Source organism: Vombatus ursinus, unplaced genomic scaffold (assembly GCF_900497805.2).
Source record: "Vombatus ursinus unplaced genomic scaffold, bare-nosed wombat genome assembly UNPS02014822.1, whole genome shotgun sequence".
Classification (NCBI taxonomy): Eukaryota; Metazoa; Chordata; class Mammalia; order Diprotodontia; family Vombatidae; genus Vombatus; species Vombatus ursinus.
The window spans coordinates 12,220,333-12,238,891 of record NW_020954600.1 but is presented as its reverse complement, the minus strand read 5'-3'; the positions used below and the strand labels follow the sequence as shown (position 1 = coordinate 12,238,891).

General features: G+C 42.2%; 1 protein-coding gene across 2 annotated transcripts in view; it reads right to left on the bottom strand.

The window, feature by feature from the left end:
- Positions 1-17,293, bottom strand: part of PAMR1 (peptidase domain containing associated with muscle regeneration 1) — a 100,352-nt gene extending 83,059 nt beyond the window's left edge. For both annotated transcript variants that reach the window (XM_027837801.1, XM_027837802.1), the window contains exon 1: positions 17,027-17,293. In XM_027837801.1, coding sequence (XP_027693602.1) covers positions 17,027-17,099 — 73 coding nt within the window. In that variant the 5' untranslated portion in view covers positions 17,100-17,293. The remainder of the gene's footprint in view (positions 1-17,026) is intronic.
- Positions 17,294-18,559: the final 1,266 nt, after the last annotated feature.

The window sequence follows — 18,559 nt, the reverse complement described above, 5'->3', positions numbered from 1 at the left end:
GGAAGGAAGGAAGGAAGGAAGGAAGGAAGGAAGGAAGGAAAAGAATAAAGCTTGACAAGGACCCCCATATACTGGTCTTAAGCCCAGTGGGGGATAAGCCAAAAACTATTCCACATTCTTTTAAAGGGTGCCAGCTGCCTTAGTTCTCTTCCCCATTGCTCCTGGAAGCTGATTAACTGGAAATTCCAATCCAATCAATCAAGAAGCATTTATTAAGTGAGCCTATTATGTGCCAAGAACTGTGCTAGGTACTGGGGAAACAAAGACATAAACAAAATGGTCTCTGTCTCTAGGGGAAATGTCATTTGATCAGAGGAAGCAGCCTGTAGAGTTTTATGTATGGATATAGATATAATATGTATTATAGGTTGTAATTACATTTTACTGATAATATGTAATATTAAAATATATTAATGTTTTATATAATACTAAAATATATTAATTTTAGTGATATTTACAAATTTTATATATTATATAAAAAGAGAAGAAAATTTCCAGGGATAGGGGCTACACTAGCAGATTGGGAGGGTCAGGAAAGGCCTTGCTTAGAAGGCAGAGTTAAAGGAAAACTTTGAAGAGAACTCAGGATTTTAAGGCATGGAGGTTACTAGTTTTAGGCTGAAAGGCACCTTAAGAAACATCGAGTCCAGCTTTCCCACAAGGTCACTGTGTCCTTGCCCATGACTCAAGATCCAGCCTCAGGACTCGTTTTCTGTCCATAATTAGAGCCACTGCAATCCAACAAGTGTTTATCAAGAAGCCACTGCCTGTCTCCCGTGCCTGGAATGCTCCCCCTGTACACATTCACCCTTGGGCTTCTCTGGTCAACAGGAAGCCTTGTCCTCCTCTCCCCAGCTGCTAATGCCTTCCCTCTGGCATTACTATTCCCTTACACTGGACAAATCTTACCAGTATATGGTCGTTTGCATTATCTCTTCTATTAGAAAGGGAGCTTCCTGAGTGCAAAAGCTGTGGTTTTGCCTTTCTGTGAATTTCCCAGCACTTAACACAGTGCCTGGCATACAGTGAGTACTTAACAAATGCTTGTTAACAGATTCCTAAGCATTGTGCTGGGTACTGGAGATATAGAGACAAAAATGAAACAATCCCTACCTTGAAGGAGCTTATATTCCATTAGAAAACTAGCATGTATATATACATATAAGTAAATTTACATATGTGTGTGTGAAATCATATATGTATACAGACAGACATAGGCACACACATATATACATGTATATATGTACATTTTAAGTATTATTACATTATTAAATATATATTATACACATATACACACAAATACAAATTCCCTCAATGGTTGTATACAAAAGTGTGTCTCATTCTGACCCTGAATCCATCACCTCTCTGTAATGGGTGGCATATTTTATCATTGGTCCTAAGGAATCATGGATGGTCATTGTATTCATAATTCTTACAGCTTTCAAAGTTGTTGTTATTATATAAATTGTTCTCCTGGTTCTGCTTATTTGAGAGAGAGAGAGAGAGAGAGACAGATAGATAAATAGGTATGGACAGACAGAAAAATAAATGTAGACAGATAGATATAGACAGACAGACAGATAAAGATAGTTATAGATAGACAGACAGGCAGATAGAGATGGATAGACAGATAAAAACAGACAGATAGGTATAGACAGACAAACAGATAGATGAATAAATAGATATAGACATAGACAGACAGACAGATAGATAAAGACAGACTGACAAAGACAGACAGATGGATATAGACAGATAGATAGATAGAGAGATAGAGATGGATAGATAGAGACAGAGACACTAGAGATGGAGCTAGAGATAGCTAGAGATGAAGTCATATGGGAGAAGGTATTTGCCAATTAACCAAATAGTTACTAAGCACTCTGTTAGCCACTGTGCTGGGCATACCATACCTTTCCTTCTAAGAGAAGAGGCATGGACAGAACATATAGCATATATACAAAATGAAGGTGGTTTGAGATGGGTATACTAGCAGCTGGGGGAAAGGTTGCATGTAGAAAGCGATGCCTGAGTGGAGTCTTGATGGAAACTCTAGAGGTGCCCATGAGAAGGGAGAGCATCCCAGGCATAGGGGACAACCAGTGCAAGGGCACAGAGATGGGATATGAAGAGTTGTGTGGGCAGGATAGCAAATAGGCTGTATGGTTGGGTGGTAGGTAGAGGGTGAAGAGGGAAATAATGTATAAGAAGACTAGAAAGGTGAGAAGGATCCAAGTTGTAAAGAACTTTCAATTCCAGCAGTTTACATTTGTTCTTAGAAGCAATAGGGAGCCACTGAAGTTTATTGAGCAGCAGAGTGATTTGGTCAGATCTGTGCTTTAGGAAGATCATTGTGACAAATCTAGTGTTCTTTCTCCTACTACACTGCACAACCTCCATTTTATAGGAAAACACTCAGGGAAGACATGTCTTCATTCCTTTTTGGGTTCTGCTTCTGATTCTCTGGACCTTTTCTACCATTTCATAGCAACATCCTCACCCTTGAAGTTCATTCCACCAAGTGCTGGTAAATGTTTAACAACTAACTGTCTGGGGCAGAGTCAGGGACACAGTGGGGGAGGGAAGTACAGGTCCCACTTTCCCACTTTTAAGCTGAAACAGAATAATTAACACTTCCTCATGCCCTGATTTGGAGCATTTGCTAATCTCCATGTTCTACGTGCTCACATTGAAAAATGTAACAATCAGCCCTCAGAGCTGCTTCCAGCATAAACTCTGCCCCTATGCCCACTTTCTCTGATTGGCTGGTTCCTCTCCGGACCTCCCCATTTTAAGGAAACCTCTTAGGCCAGTCATTCTCTCTTGTCCTTGAATTTTTTCTCTGCTCAGGTAATTTTCCTTCCTCCTTTATAGCATCCTTTTATGTGTTGTCTTTCTCAATTAGAATGTAAGCTCCTTGACAGCAGGGACCATCCTTCCTTCTACTTGTATTTGCACATTGTCGGGCTCATAGTAAGTGCTTAATAAATGCTTATTGTTGACGCAATGGAACTAGACGTTATAATTCTGTAAGTGGGCAGGGATTGACAGCAATCACTACCTGGAATCATGGTATATCGAGTTTGTGGCTAGCTGGGTTTAGTTAGGACGAGAAACATAGTAGGATCATACCATCAGCTCCTTGTAGGGACTTCCCAGCTTGGAGAGTCAGTGGACTGATCAAGGGAGTCTAACTCACAATGGAGGGATAGCTGTGGAAACGGTCAGATGCAGGCAATCTAATTTTTAATAACAATTTTTTTTAATTTTCAGTTCCAAATTTTCCTCCTTCCTCCACTCCCTACCTTGCCCATTGAGAAGGCAAGAAATATGATAACCATTATACCTATGAAATCATACAAAACATATTTCTGTATTAATCATATTTTTTAAAGAGCAAGAATAATAAATAAAGAAAAACATGCTTCAATCTGCACTCTGAGTCCAACAGTCCTCTCTCTGGAGGTGGATAGCATTTTTCCTCATGAGACCTTTGGAACTGTTGTGTGGGCCATTGTATTGCTCAGAGTAATTAAGTCTTTCACAGCTGACTATCTTTACAATATTGCTGTTAATATGTAAATTGTTCTCCTGGTTCTGCTCACTTTACTTTGCATCAGCGCATATAAGTCTTCCCAGACATTTCTGAAACCATCCTTTTCATTATTTCTCACAGCACAATAGTATTCCCTCACAATCATATATATCACAACTTGTTTGACCATCCCCCAATTGATGGAGATCCCCCTAGTTTCCAATTCTTTGCTACCACAAAAAGCTGCTATAAATATTTTTGTATATATGGGTCCTATTCCTTTTTATTCCTGTTTATTTATTATTAATTCCTATTTATTTCCTACTTATTTATTTATTTGGGGTACAGACCTAATTTTGGTAGGCAATTAGATTTCTTGCTAAGAATGTGGAAAACAACCAGCAACAGATGTCCTTTAGTAACCAGCCAACTTCTTTTCCCTGCTGTGGGCAACCCAAGGCACAAGACCATGTTGGAAATGTCACATAGTCGATGAATTATTTGAAACTCATAAGTAGTTTATACACAACAAGTTGGAGATCTCAGATGTTCCCTACCAACCCTCATCACAAGTGGTCACGTGTTGTTTTCCCTGTAATAGAGTGTAAGCTCCTCTAGGGCAGGGATTGATTCTCTTTTTGTCTTCATATGCCTAGCACCCAGCACAGTGCCTGGCACAAAGTAGGTGCTGAATAAATGCTTGTTGATTGATTGTTGGCATACAATAGGTGCTTAATAAATGCTAATTCAATTCCATATAATTGAACTAGACCACCCACTCCCAGGAGATATGCCATGATGAAGTGCCTCAAACCTCACTATGGGACAGCCCCTATCTTCAATGAGGGTGGAAGCTGGGTAAACAAGGGATGGACTTCATTTCTCATTGCTGATGAGTCTTTAAAGAAAGGATTATTAACCTGAGTTCTGCAAGCTTTAAAAAAAAGCATATTTTGATAACTGTATTCCAATATAATTGATATCCTTTTGTTTAAAAACAATATTGTAAGAAAGGGCCCATGAGCTTCATTACACTGTCCAAGGAGTCCATGCCATGAGAAAAGGTTAAGAACTCTTGCTTTAAGGGGTCAGAGGGTCATTAATTTAGAGTTGGAAGAGACCTTAGACACCACTGAATTCAACCATCTGATTTTACTGATGAGGAAACTGAGGCATAGATTTTAAATTATACTCTCAGTCACACGACTAGTGAGTATCTTTATATAGGATATGAACCCAGGACTTCTTGACTCTACCCTAGCCTGTGCCATCTCCCCCTCTTCTCTGTTCTAGTAACTTTCTCTACATTCTCTCCAGGCCCCAAGTTCACTTTTCTACCCACCAGAGACTGGTCATGAGTTGGCAAAAGCCAGGTATTTTCAATGAATTAGAATCGCCTACAATTTATTCATCACTTCTCCATGACAGTAGTTCTGTTTTTTCCATCACTCAAGCGGTCTGAGTAGATACTCCACTTACTCAGGTTTGGGCTTGCCAAACCACTAACCCAGCCTGCTCCCTGCCAGCAGGGACCTCAGGGCGTGGAGCAATAAAAGCCCCCAGAGCAATGACTTTATTAGTTCAGGGGAAATCCAAAAGCAGAAGGGTTGGCAGAGACGGAGTCTTCGGGGAAACTCGGCTACAGCGAAGCCAAGCCAATAGCTCTTGCTGCTCCTGGGGTGAGTCCCCTCACCTCCTCAACATTCATGGAAGGAGAGTAATGGTCTAACCTTCCTTCCACAGCTGGAATCTCCTCTGTAACTCGGGCAGGTAGGTAGACAGTCAGGAGACTGTTTTACTACAAGATTTCCAAATTGGAGCCCTCTGGTAGGGGTTCTTAACATAGGGCTGTTTTTTAACATGTAGAGTAATTATATTTACAATATAATTAGTTTTATTTGGAGTCCTATAGATTTTATTTTGTTCATTTAAAAGCCTTATTCTGAGGAATCCAAAGGCTTCACCAGACTGCCATAGGGATCCATGATATAAAAAAGGTTATGAACACTTGGTGTACTCCAAGCTATAGTTGAATTAGAATCCTCTTTATACTATACCTATTTCTATTAGAATATAAGCTCCTTGAGGGCAGGGAATGCTTTTTGCCTTTCTTTGTTTCCTGACACTTAGAACAGCGCCTGATGAGTAGTAGATGCTTAAAAAATGCTTGTTGATAGATTGATACCTGACAGACAAGTGGTCTAGTGTTTGTCTAAAGCCCTCCAGTCAGAGGGAGCCCCCTATACTTCCTATTGGGATAGATCTCATCATTAGAAATTTTTTGATGACCTCTAGACTATTGGGAATGATATCATCATTAGAATTTTTTGATGATCTCTAGACTATTGGGAATGATGTCATCATTAGAATTTTTTGATGATCTCTAGACTATTGGGAATGATGTCATCATTAGAATTTTTTGATGATCTCTAGACTATTGGGAATGATATCATCATTAGAATTTTTTGATGACCTCTAGACTATTGGGAATGATATCATCATTAGAATTTTTTGATGACCTCTAGATTAAAATTGCCTCTTCCCAACTACTACCCATTGTTCCTACCTCTAACCACTAAGGCAAAGCAAACAGATCAAATTAAATGCCTCTCTCATGCAAGAGTTCTTTAAATATATGAAGACATCTTTCAAATGCATCCTAAGTCATCTCAAGGTGACACATCTCAAGTTCTTTCAATGTAAATTGATATGGCATGATCTTAGGACCTTTCACTATTTTCACTCTCCTCCTTGGGAAGATCTCAGGTTTATGGATGCCTTTATAAAATAGGGTAACTAGGACTGAACATCATACCGAGGATGTGATCTGCTCAGGACAAAATAGAGTAGGAGGCCCATCACCTTCAAAATCCTAGACAGCATTCTTCTTTAATGCAGCCTCAAAATACATTAGAGGTTTTGGCTGCCATGTTATATTGTCAAGTCATACTAAATTTGTAGTCAGAATGTGGTGGAAGTCCCAGATCTAATCAACCAGTTAATCAATCATCAAACATTTATGAAGTACCTCTGTAATTGCCAGATGTTGCGCTGGATCCTGGGGACACAAAGAATCCCTACTCAGAGGAGCTTACATTCTAAAAGGTAGCTCTAAAGTACAGAGGGACGGGAGGAGGGGGAAGGGACAGGGCCAGACATTTTGGAGGAAGGGCCCATGTTAGGAAGCAGTGGAACATGAGATTGCAGAGATAAGTTGGACCATTTGATTGAGGACCTTGAACACCAGACTCAGAGGTCAGTCAGTGAGTCAATAAACATTTATTAAGCGCTTATTGTGTATGAGGTACTGTGTTAAGCACTGGGGGGGGGATGCAAAAGACAGTCTACTGTGGGTAACTTGAGGACAGACTATCTATCTATGGGGAGATATGGAAGGGGGAGGGAAAGAGAAAGAAAAATAGAGAAATATGTGTGTGTGTGTGTGTGTGTGCGTGTGTGTGTAATTGGAAATAACCTATAGAAGTTTGAAACTGACCTTATTCAGAATGATGGTAGGTTTTAAGCAAGGGCATAACATGATGTCAATGGTGTGTTGGGGCATCTAGGTGGTACAGTACATGAAGCAGTGAAGTTGAATTCAAGAAGACCCTGAATTTAAATCCTCCTCTCCCAGATTCAATTTCCTCATCTATAAAATGGGCATTACAACAGCAACTAGGGCTGCTGCAAGACAATGAGTGTATATATATATATACACACACATATATGTATATATGTACAAATGTATGTTGCTGTTTGTCCTTCATTTTTTCCCCAAAGAGAACCAATGACATCACTGGTGATGTCTTGACTCATGTGTCATTGGATTTAGATGAGGCAGGGTTGCACAAAGTCATCAGCTTCACTCTCTCTTCCACAGTCTTTGATGTCCAATAGCAAGACAAAAGTCAAGATGACTAGTGATGACGTCAGATGCAGTGGATGACCTTGGTGTCTTCCATATCTGACCAAGCTCTAAGCACTCCATAGCACCTGCTTCAGCCCCTCCATGGCCATTGGAACAAATTGTTCTTATCTGCCCATTCCACAGAGGGAAGTCTTCACATGCTTGGGGTAGACATCCCCCTAACTCACTGAAGGGTTGGAGACCCCTTGGTTACCCTCAACGAATATGTACACACATATTTATGTATATATGTGTATACACATATATATATATAAAGTATATCTGTATGTATATATATATATATATATATATATATAAAGACAGGCAGACCTAGAGATGCCTTATAAATATTAGCTGTTATTATCAGTATTACAATTATTATCATTATTATTTTAGGGAATTTGACCTGTCAATGTTGGCCAAGGTGGTTCAGGATTAAGAAAAGATCTAAGGTCAGGTAAACAATTTAGGAGGTTATTGCCATAATCTAGGCATGAAGTGATGAGTCCCAGAACTCAAGCTTTCAGAATGTAAAAGAAGAGGAAGATATGAGAAAAGCAGAAAAGAATTAGTTGGCTGTTGGTTGCAAGGACTGAACAAGAGGATTTGCCACTTTCCAGACTTAAACACTGGGGAAATGGCGATAGTGTCTTAAAAAGAAATAAGGAGAATGTACTGGAGATGGCGAAAGGAGAAGTAGTTGACAGCTATGTCATTTAGTTTTGATGCATGATGCTTTTCACGTGCTAACAGATGACATGCTGGCAGAACATTCAAGTGTTAATGACCTGTTGGCAGATCAAGTCCCAGGGTCTGAGGTGGGAGATGGAGGAGTTCATGTCTGAACCCAGCTGACTCAGAAAAAAGGGAAAAGAGGAACATGGTTTTTGTGGAATCTTCTCTTCCACCTTGGAATTTCAGATTTTAAATCGTCAGGATTTTTCACCTACAATTTAAAATCTTTTAACCTACAAAAGTTGGCTGAAATGTGGGAGCTAAGTTGGTGAAGAAGAAAAATACTGGGGATAGAAATCACTTTTCTCTCTAGCTCTTCAGTTTGAAGGTTTCTCTTGCATCTCTTCTCCAAAAAGCACAGAAAGAACTTTTCTCTCATATCATTCCCCTTTCCAAAGCCATCCAATTCCAGTTTTTACCTCCAACATGGAGAAATCTTGTAATGGTCTCCTCAGGAGCAAATGGAGAAAAGGGATGAGGAAGGATGGAATTTGGAAAAAAAATACACTAAAACTAAAATAATATATCAACTGTCCAGTGGCCACAAAGAAGGGGAGAGAGAACATTTCGCGTCATGGGGTCGGCTTTGAACCAGGAACAATAATCTCCTGGAGGAAAACACAGACTCAAACTTTAAAAAAAAAAAAGGAAGAAGAAGGAAATGAAAGAAACATCTGTAAATGCTGCCTTCCAGAATGTTTTGATTTTGTAGATCTCAAAGCACTTAAGAAATGAATCACCCTTTCCAACTCCATTTTTCAGAAGCCATTAGAGAGGCTTTGACAGTTTCCATGACTTGCCAAAGGGCATTTATGACTCTCACCGCAACCATGCCAATTCAACATCTCTTTATCCGACCTGGATTACTGTAGCATCTTCCTAATGAGCATCTCTGCTGTGGGTGTAGCCCTCACAGAGTTGGAAAAATATTTTTCCTTAAAGGTAGAATTGAACCAGTACCACTGAACTGAAAAATCTTTGGAGGGTCCCCAATGCCTATTGGATACCACTATTTTACCTACCAGGAAATATTTCCTAAAAATCACCATTCCAAAATGCAATAGGGTGCCTTGAGAGGTAATGAAGAGCTCCCTGGAGGCTTTCAATCATAGGTCAGATAAGCATTGACTCCAGGAATTGTCAAGAGGATTTTTGTTTTGGTTTTCTTTGGACTATATGACCTTGAGGTCTCACACATCTCTGAGATTCTGTGATTGGATCATTAGAACTATCCCCAAATGGAATGGGCCTCCCCTCACACACTCTTCAAGGAGCAGTCAGGTTGGTATACTGCACATTGTGTGAATTGTCTATGATTCGCTCCCACTTTTTAAATATTGTCCACTACCTAGATACCAAACAAATGGTTAAGAATTCAGCAGAGTGATATATGAGCCCCCAGAAATAAAGAAGGGATGTGTGCTCAATAGCAACCTCTCCCCCGTGATTGGGCATGTTCACCTTTGCACAGAAATATTGGAAGAGCAAATGGAAGCCCATGTGACCATGTTTTCTCCATGACTCATTTTCCCACATAAGCCTCAGTGAAGCCTGTCATCTTGCTTTCTAATGAAAATAAATTCCTGTCCCATAAGGACAGGCTGCCCTAAAAAAGCCCTAATGTCCACATAATAAGCTAAATTGATCTCCTGTGGCATTGAGTCCATCTATTTTCTCCTATGGGCCTCCTATCACCCTTAGGCAATAGACTAGAAATCCCTGCAAACCAGATTCAGGATTTCAGAGATGAAAGGGACCTCACGGCCCATCTTGTCCAACTCACACCGGAACAAGAATCCTCTCTGCAATGTACCAACAAATGGTCAACCAGATGCTATGGGAAGACCTTTCCCAGAGGGAATTCACTTCCTCCCAAAATGCCCCATTCCACTTGGGTCAAACTCCAATCACTAAGAAGTTTTTATTTCATTTGAGCCAAAACTCTGTCTCTTTACAACTTGTACTCATTGTCTCTAGTTCCACCCTCTGGAGTCATGTCATGCTGATGACTCATGTCAAGCTTGCCATCCACTAAAACCTTCAAACCTTTTCCACCAGAATTGTTGTCCAGTCCTTTGTCCAGCTGTTCCTCTAATTGAATGACCCTTTGGAAAGCTTACAGATTCCATCCTTTCTGAGTCATCCTAGGTACTGAGATTATATAGGAATAGCAAGACCCTATTCCCACTGCTCCTATAGGAAGGAAGGGAGGAAAGATGAAGCTAATGAGCCAAGTGCTAGAGGAGAGTATCTTATTTCCGGACAGCAGAGCCAACCTAACCAGCCATGTACCTGTACCTATCATTTTAAGACATGGTTTCCAGGCATATGATAGATGTGTGCACTTGCCTGAAAAAGGTTCCAACTTGTGCTGTTTTTATTTTCTAAAGCAATGTGAGACAGTGGAAAGAGCACTGAATTTGGAGACAGAGGTTCTGGGTTCAAATCTCTGCCACCTGTGTAGCTTTGGGCAAAGGAACAACTTCTCTGGGTCTCAGTTTCTTCAACTGTACAACGAGGAAGTTAGACTGTGACCTCAAAGGTCTGTTCCATCTTTATCCATTCTATATTGTGCTTTAAGGTTGCAAAGCACTTTATATTTGTAATCTAATTTGATCTTCATGGTCTTCCTCTCAGGTAAGTGTTATTGTACCCATTTTATAGATGAGAAAGCTGTGGCTCAGAAAAATTCAATAACATGGGGGCAGCTAGGTGGTGCAGTGGATAGAGCACCGGCCCTGAAGTCAGTTCAAATCCGGCCTCAGACCAAACACTCGACACTTACTAGCTGTGTGACCCTGGGCAAGTCACTTAACCCTGATTGCCTAAAAACTAAAAAAAAAAATTGAAAAAGAAAAAAAATTCAATAACTTGCCCATAGTTACACAGTTGATAAGTTTCAGAGTGAACAGGAATCCCATCTATACTAGACTAGTCATTCAGCTTTTACCCAAAGGGCTCCTGAGCAGTCCATTCCTCTTTTAAATAGTTCAATTGGTTATGAAGGTCTCTAGTTCATTGATCCAAATCGTCTTGTCTGCATTTTCCATCCATTTGGACAGAACTGGGGTCCAAGTAGAACAAAGTTTGTAACAGCCCAAGGAAGACTTCCTAGAGAAGATGGCACCTGCATTGGAAGTAAAAGGATAATAATGCAGAGGGTTGGAAGACAGAGGTGAAAGGGGGAGATAGACCTTGGAGAGGGGCATGTGAGTTCTGGCTATTCCATAGCTTCTAACCAGCTAGCTAGTTTTTCCTACCCTCATTCCACACAGCTGGAAATATAGAAACAAGTTTCCTTTTGCCTGCAGTCCAACTTCTGGGTGGAGGACCATGGGCTGGCTTCCCTGGAAATATAATTCATCTGTCACTTTCAGCTGACACAGCTGAGCCAGTGGTGTCGAGAATAGCTCCACAGTGTGGATGAGGTCCCATGTTTTCAGCAGCCCAGTCCTAAAGACTCCACTGCATTACCAGTCAATTATCTGCCCCCAATTCATGCAGTGGAGGTGTCTGTGGTACAAAGAGGGATGTAGGCTGGTGTGCTGAAAAAAGCATTGGATTTGCATCCAAAAAACCCTGGGTTGTAATCCAGCCTCAGACTCTTACTAGCTCTGTGACTCTGGGTAAGCCACTCAAATTCTCTGAGCCTCCATCCCATCATCTGTAAAAACTAGCCCCTACCTCACAGCAGAGTGTAAGCTGGGAACAAGATGATGCATGGAAAGCACTTTACAGTCACCAGTGAGCTACATGAATGTCACCTATGCTGGACAGAGCACTGGGCCAGACATCCTGGCTCTTCCACTAACAAGTTGTTGAGTCCCTGAGCAGCATTTCAACTCTCTGAGCTTCAGTTTCGTCATTTGTAAAAAGGAGTGAGACTAAATCAGAATTTCTTACCCTTCCATTTGGGGAGAGTGAGGGGTATCAAGGAGCCCTATGGTAGTTTGGAGGAGTCTATGTGCCCCTTTTCAGAATAATATTTTTAAATACATAAAATAAAGATTACAAAGAAAACCAGTTATATTGAAACATGGTCATCAAAATATTTTTAAAATTAGTTCACACAGGTGAAGAAGCCCTGAACTAGATAGTCTTCAATCAATTAATAAGCATTTATTAAGCACCTACTTCACGTCAGACAGTGGTGGGCATATGCAACACATACAAAGCCATCCCTGGTTCTCATAACTGCCGGTGGATCATCTTCCCAGACAGACTATAAGATCACTGAAGACAAGATCAGCTTCATTCATATATTTATACCCCCAATACCTAGTAGGCACTTAACAAATGTTTATTAATTTATATAAGTCATTTTTAACTGAACATTTGGTTTCATTGGCTGAGGAATCTGCCAGTGAGGAAATGTCCTGCATCAGTACAAATTAACCCTGCTCTGAAATTTAAAATCTTGGAGACCTGCCCAGGCCACTAAGAGACCAAATAACATGCCCAGGGTCACAAAGTCAGTATGTTTCAGAGGCAAGACTTGACTCCACTTCTAGCTACAAGATCAGCTCTCTATCTACTATTCCACAGCTGCCCCTCTTCGTAAAGTATATGTAAAAGAAATACAAAGTCATTTGGGAAGGGTTAGGGCATTAAGGTCCCTTCCGGTTCTAAAATTCCATTCCTGCAAGATTAAGTTATGGTAAAGTTGTTGGAGTTGGGAGTTTTCACAAGTGGCTTTTCAGGGGAAGTTCCCATCCTCACCCCTACCCCTGCAAGGAAGGCTGTCCATTCCTAGCTCACTCTTAATACTCTGCTGCTATAATACATTAGAAGCTGACAGCTCATTTCTTGGCCACTGCTGCCCCTGTCCTCTTCCCACATTCCTCCTCAGGAGGCTTCTTTCTTTTGCCCACTAACCATCTTTGTTTCATATTCCTCCCCCCCCAGATGAATTCAGTTCTTTTTCCAGCAAGCTAATGTCTGCCCTGGAAGCCACACTTTCAACATTATCCATATTAAGAATTCCCAAGTGGGGCATATCTGAAATAAGGTTTTCCTATTAGAGAGAGTAACCTTGGCAGAGCTCAGACCACTCAGCAGAGCTGTGTTTCTGAGCTGGGTGTGCTTGAATGACCATGTTATCATTTGACCTATTGTTTTGATTCTGGTTGTCCAGCAAATGTCATGTGGCTGTGTTATTCCACCAGTCTCCTCCCAGAATCCTGGAGAATGTTTACAACTCATCAGATCCTTGAAAAAAATCACTAAACAGGGTCAGTGTAGGTCTCCTAGCCAACACTAGATTCTCAAATTCTCACTGAGAGGGGACTGCTCCAAGTTGGATTTTTCTTTTCCATGCAGCTTCTTCATCCATCTGGGTTCGGATGCCCGATAGCTACAACATCCTTTCAAAACACGTGAATTTCTCCTCTGCTAGGATTAGCAGCTCTGACTGCCAAGATGAAACGGATCCTCCCTTGCAAATTTTCCATAGCAGAAGGTGGAAGAGATTCATGGGTCAGGAATAAATGAGTTTTTCAGATCCTGGTCTAGTTAAAGAATGAAGAGTTGGAGTTGGTTGGTTGGTTGATTGGAGCTATAGAAAACACCTCACCTACCTACTGCCTCATGAAGACAAAACAGAGGCATACCTGATCTAGAGGAGAAGGGACTGCTCTGAAACATTCATAAGGGCTTGTCAAGATCCGAAAGGGTGCCCTCCTCTCAGGTTCTTGCTTGATGTATACATTGAAAAGAAGCATCAGTAGGGTCTTCAGGCATGTGGATCACCCCTAAGCGGTGGGGGTAGGGAATGCTACTACCTTAGCTACCTATAGTGTATCTGCCCATATTTAATCATCCATCAGAACTTATCCCAAAGAAATATGACTAATCTCAATGTGAAAGATCTGAAATGAGGGCAGGAGTCATCTCACTTTTATACTTATATCCTCAGGGTCTATCAAAGTGCCTGATGTATAGTAGGCACTTAATAGCAATCAATCAACAAGCATTTACTAAATGCTTACTATGAGCTAGGGATGTAAAGGCAGAAGTCATGGAATCCCTGCCCCCAAGGACTTTACATATACAAAATAAATGAAAAAGAGATGTTCGGTGATAAGAATAGGGTATTGGTAGCTGAGAGTGGGAGAGCAGAAGGTAGCATTTTAGTAAATTATTAATGATCGGTTAATTGAATATGTCAGTGTGGGAAATTCCCCATATGAGAACTCCCTCCATCATCTATGACTAAGTAGGGACTGCAAAAGTTATATAAAAGTGTTAACCTGAAGTTAAGGTGGAATTTGACCAACATTGACTAGCTAGTGTCAGAGATGGGCTGTGAACCCAGGCATCCCTGACACCAGGTTCAGCACTTTGTTCACCAGCCAAGAATTCATCTCAAGTCAGAACTTAGTCCTCACCAATTTCAACAAAGCCATTTTGATTACTGGGGCTGTGGATCCAGGATGTGGGCTGTCCAGATTCTTCTCTTTCTTCATCGGCTACTGCCTTTTGACTCCTTCCCTCACTAGCCCTTTTCCCAATGCACTTAAGAAGGAGAAAAGGATATAAAAATTCAAGTGAATCCATTCTGCCAACTTGTTAGTGACTCAGAGAGAAAGATTTAGTCAGAGGTGAGGTTGGAGGTAAAAGAATGAACTGGGAATTAGGAGTGGGTTTTATTTATTCATGCTTTTACCTGTCACTGCATCAGAAAATGTCAGGGCTGGAGAGGCCCTTAGACCACTCCTAGGCCAACCTCTTCATTTTACAAAGCTGGAAACTAAGGCCTGGGGAAAGATACGTCTGAGTTATTTTGTCAGCTTGTATCAGGATACGTAATTTATGAATCTCATTAGAGATTCATAACGATCCTGTTGGTGCTGTTATTATTCCCATTTTTACATTTGAGGAAACTAAGGCAGGTAGAGGTTAATTTACTTGCTCAGGGTCACATGGCTAGTAAGTGCCTGAGGCTAGATTGGAGCATCTTGACTCCAGGTCCAGTGCTCTACCCACTGTGCCATCTAGCTACCACTGCAAAGCTGAAACTAGAACAGGGCCTTCTGGCTGTCAGCCCAGTACCTCCTTCCTCTATACTCTAGTATACTCCCTTTCTGCTGACATTCGCTAATTGATGAGTTTTTACCATCCCCTTTTCTTTCCCTGGCATAATGAATTCTCAATGCTATTATTTGTTCCTTTGTCTCTGTCACTGTCCCTGCTCACTGATGTCTCTGTGCATCACTCTATAGCTCTTTGTCTTTCTCTGCTCCTTTCTCTCAGTGTGTCTCTCTGTCTTTCTTGGTGTCCGTGTGCATATTAATTTATTCTGCTCTCTAGATGAGCAAATCAAGGTGAATCAACAGAGTGCAATAATTCAATACCTTCACGACCCCTTGGCTGAACCTCTAATGAGTCAAGCTCTTGTTCGAGGTTTGCCCGTGAGGTCTTCAAAAAGTCAAGACTAGACCACCAAGGACTTTACTGGGAGGGATGCTCCACCTTTCCCCTCATGCTGCTTGCCCTTTAATGTGAGCACGTAGAAAACCTGTCCCTCCTTTACTTCTGTGCTCAGAGGGGTCTCAGCTGCTCCCAGACACTCAGGTGACCCTTCACGAGGAGTCTGCCCAAGGAGTTCCTTACAGATCTAGCTTGCCCCTCTCTCCTTGGAGAATAATGGTGTGACAAGCCCAAGGCTAGAAGCCAGAGTATTTGACAAATGAGGCTGCTGAGGTGATCAAAACTTAGCACTGAGTGGAGTCGCACATTCCAGGTGTGCCTTTGACTCCTGCGAGGAACACAAAACCTTCTGGATGAGGGTTTAAGAAGAAAAACATTGAAGTTAAACTGCTAGTCACCATCCCCTCTACTCCTAAGTGAAAAGTTTAGTTGGAGCTTAGCTGAAAGATGAAGAGAATACTATCAAAATATAACTTGTCTTTCCTTTCTTTCTCCCTGATTTTTTTCCTTTTTCCCTTTTTTCCCTTTCCTTCTCTTTTTTCTTTTCCTTCCTTTTTTCTTTTGCTCTCTCTCCTTCTTTCTTCTGTCTTCTCCCCTTTTTCTTCTTCCCTTCATTCTTTTCTTTGTATTCATTCTTTCCCTCTCCTTTTTTTCCTTTCCTTCCTTCATTCATTTTTGTCTTTCCTTCCCCTCTTCCTTTTCCTTTTTCTTTTGACTTCCTCCCTTACTTTTAAAGCATTTCCTCCTTCTTGTCTTTCCTTCTTCTTGTCTCTCCTTCCTTCTTTTTGTCTTTCCTTTTCCTTCCTCCTTTTTGTCTTTCCTTTCTTCTTCTTGTCTTTCTTTCCTTCTTTTTGTCTTTCCTTCATTTTGTCTTTTCTTCCATCTTTTTGTCTTCCTTCTCTTTTTCCTTTGACTTTCCCCACTACTTTTTAATTTTGCTTCTTTTCCTCCCTTTTCTCTCTCTCTGTCTCTCTTTTTATTTCCTTCCCATGTTTTCTTTCTGAAGGAACCACTTTCTTAAGGTATCCACCTATCCCTTTACAAGTCAGAGCTAAGAACCCAAACCCAAATCATCCTCTGTTGTCATGTGTTAACAACAGAGAAAAACAAGGCAAACATAGCAACTAGGGCACCCTCACCCCACACCAATACACACCTGTAGAAATGAAGGAGTCGGTGTCTTTCCTGAGTTTTACAACTTGGACTTTACAAAGGAATGGAACCCCCTCCGCATACATTACATCCTTTAGCGTCATCAATAGACAGAGACAAAGATTCGCATCTCTGCCCCCTCCCCACTCACTCCCCGGAGGGCTCATCCCTATTCTGGAGCTGGGCTTTCTGCCCTGCAGCACCAGCTGAAGTGCCCCCTCCTCGGGAGGGAGTTTTGCACACTTGCCAGCCTGCCGGGCTACTTACAGTACCTCTTGGCAAGGAGGAGATCAGAAGAAGCTGCACCAAAGTGAGCCCCGCTTGGGTCCAGAAGGCTAGCTCCATCCTTCCCGGGGCCGGCACACTGGAGGTCTGCTGGGGCTCCGGCTCCAGGCAGGGAGGCAGACGGAAGGGAGACTCGCTTTTGCCTGGGACCACACCAAGCCCTGGCTAAGAGGCAGCTCGGGTTTCAGCGAGAGCTGGGCTCTCCCATCCTCATCAGAGGAGAACCACCTTCAGCCAGAGCAACGTCAGTCCGAGCCTCCCTCCGCGGCTGCTGCCTTAACCCTTTCTGGGCTTGGATAGGCGCTGCTGCCCTCATCGGAGGGGGCGTGCTGTGGGAGGACCCAGGCTGAAGCAGAAGGGGAAGGCACAGACCAGGCTTCCCCTCCCCGGAGGCTTTCCTCTCCTCTGGGCTGCTCTCGTCCCCATGAGGTTCCTCTCTTCCCTCTGGGCTGCACTCTTCTCCTGGGCGCAATGCTTCAGGGAAAAGCGGGCAGCCGGCGAGGGGCTGGGACAGGTGAGAGCCCCCAGCCCACTGCCTACCCGCTCCCCCAGCAGCCGGGGTAGCAGCCGGGCAGATCTGCTGCTCCCAAACATGTGTTTGTGATAACACACATTCTCCGACAGTGACTGAATGAGGAGCCTAATTACAGGCTTACTCCTGCCGGGGTGCGTTGGAAATAGACAGGACCTCAGGATACCGGAGTTAAAGCTGCTAGGGACCTTAAAGTCCATTTAGACCAACCTCCTCATTTTTACAGGTGAGGAAATGGAGCCCTGGAGGCAAGTTGGTTGCTCAGTGGATAGAACACTGGGCCTGGAGTCAGGAAGACCTGAGTTCAAATCCTGAGTTCAAATCCAGCTCAGACACTCACTAGCTGTGTGACCCTGGGCAAATCACTTAACCTTGTTTGCTTCAATCCTCTGGAGAAAGAAATGGCAGACCACTCCAGTAACCCTGCCAAGAAAACCCATGGAAGGTATTAGTGTGCTAAAAGTCAGAAAGGACAAGAAGGTCATTCAGCTAGAAAGCAATAGAATTGAAATTCAAACTCAGGTGCTCTGAGGGGTTTGGACTACATGGTCTCTGACTTTTCTGCCAGTTTTAAATTCATGATCTAAATTCAGGCTCCTTCCCTCTGCCCAGCATTGTGACTGGACTGTTTAAGCTGATCATCTCACCTGATCCCTCCCTGCCTCTTTCCTCTCTTGAGAACTCCCTGGGACTGATCAGTGTTGAAGCTTCAACCAAAGTCAAGGGCAATAGGAATTCCACCAAGACAGACTTCCCAGGGTCCTTGGTTCTTTTCTCACCCTGGGAAGAGCAGATTTGTTTCCTATTGAAAGACAGTGTTTATATTAACTAGACCAGGATTGGGGAACCTGCAGCCTGGAGGCCACATGTGGCCCTCTAGGTCCTCAAGTGCAGTCCTTTGACTGAATCCTCTAGGTCCTTAAGTGTGGCCCTTTGACTGAATCCTCTAGGTACTCAAGTGTGGCCCTTTGATTGAATCCAAGAAGTT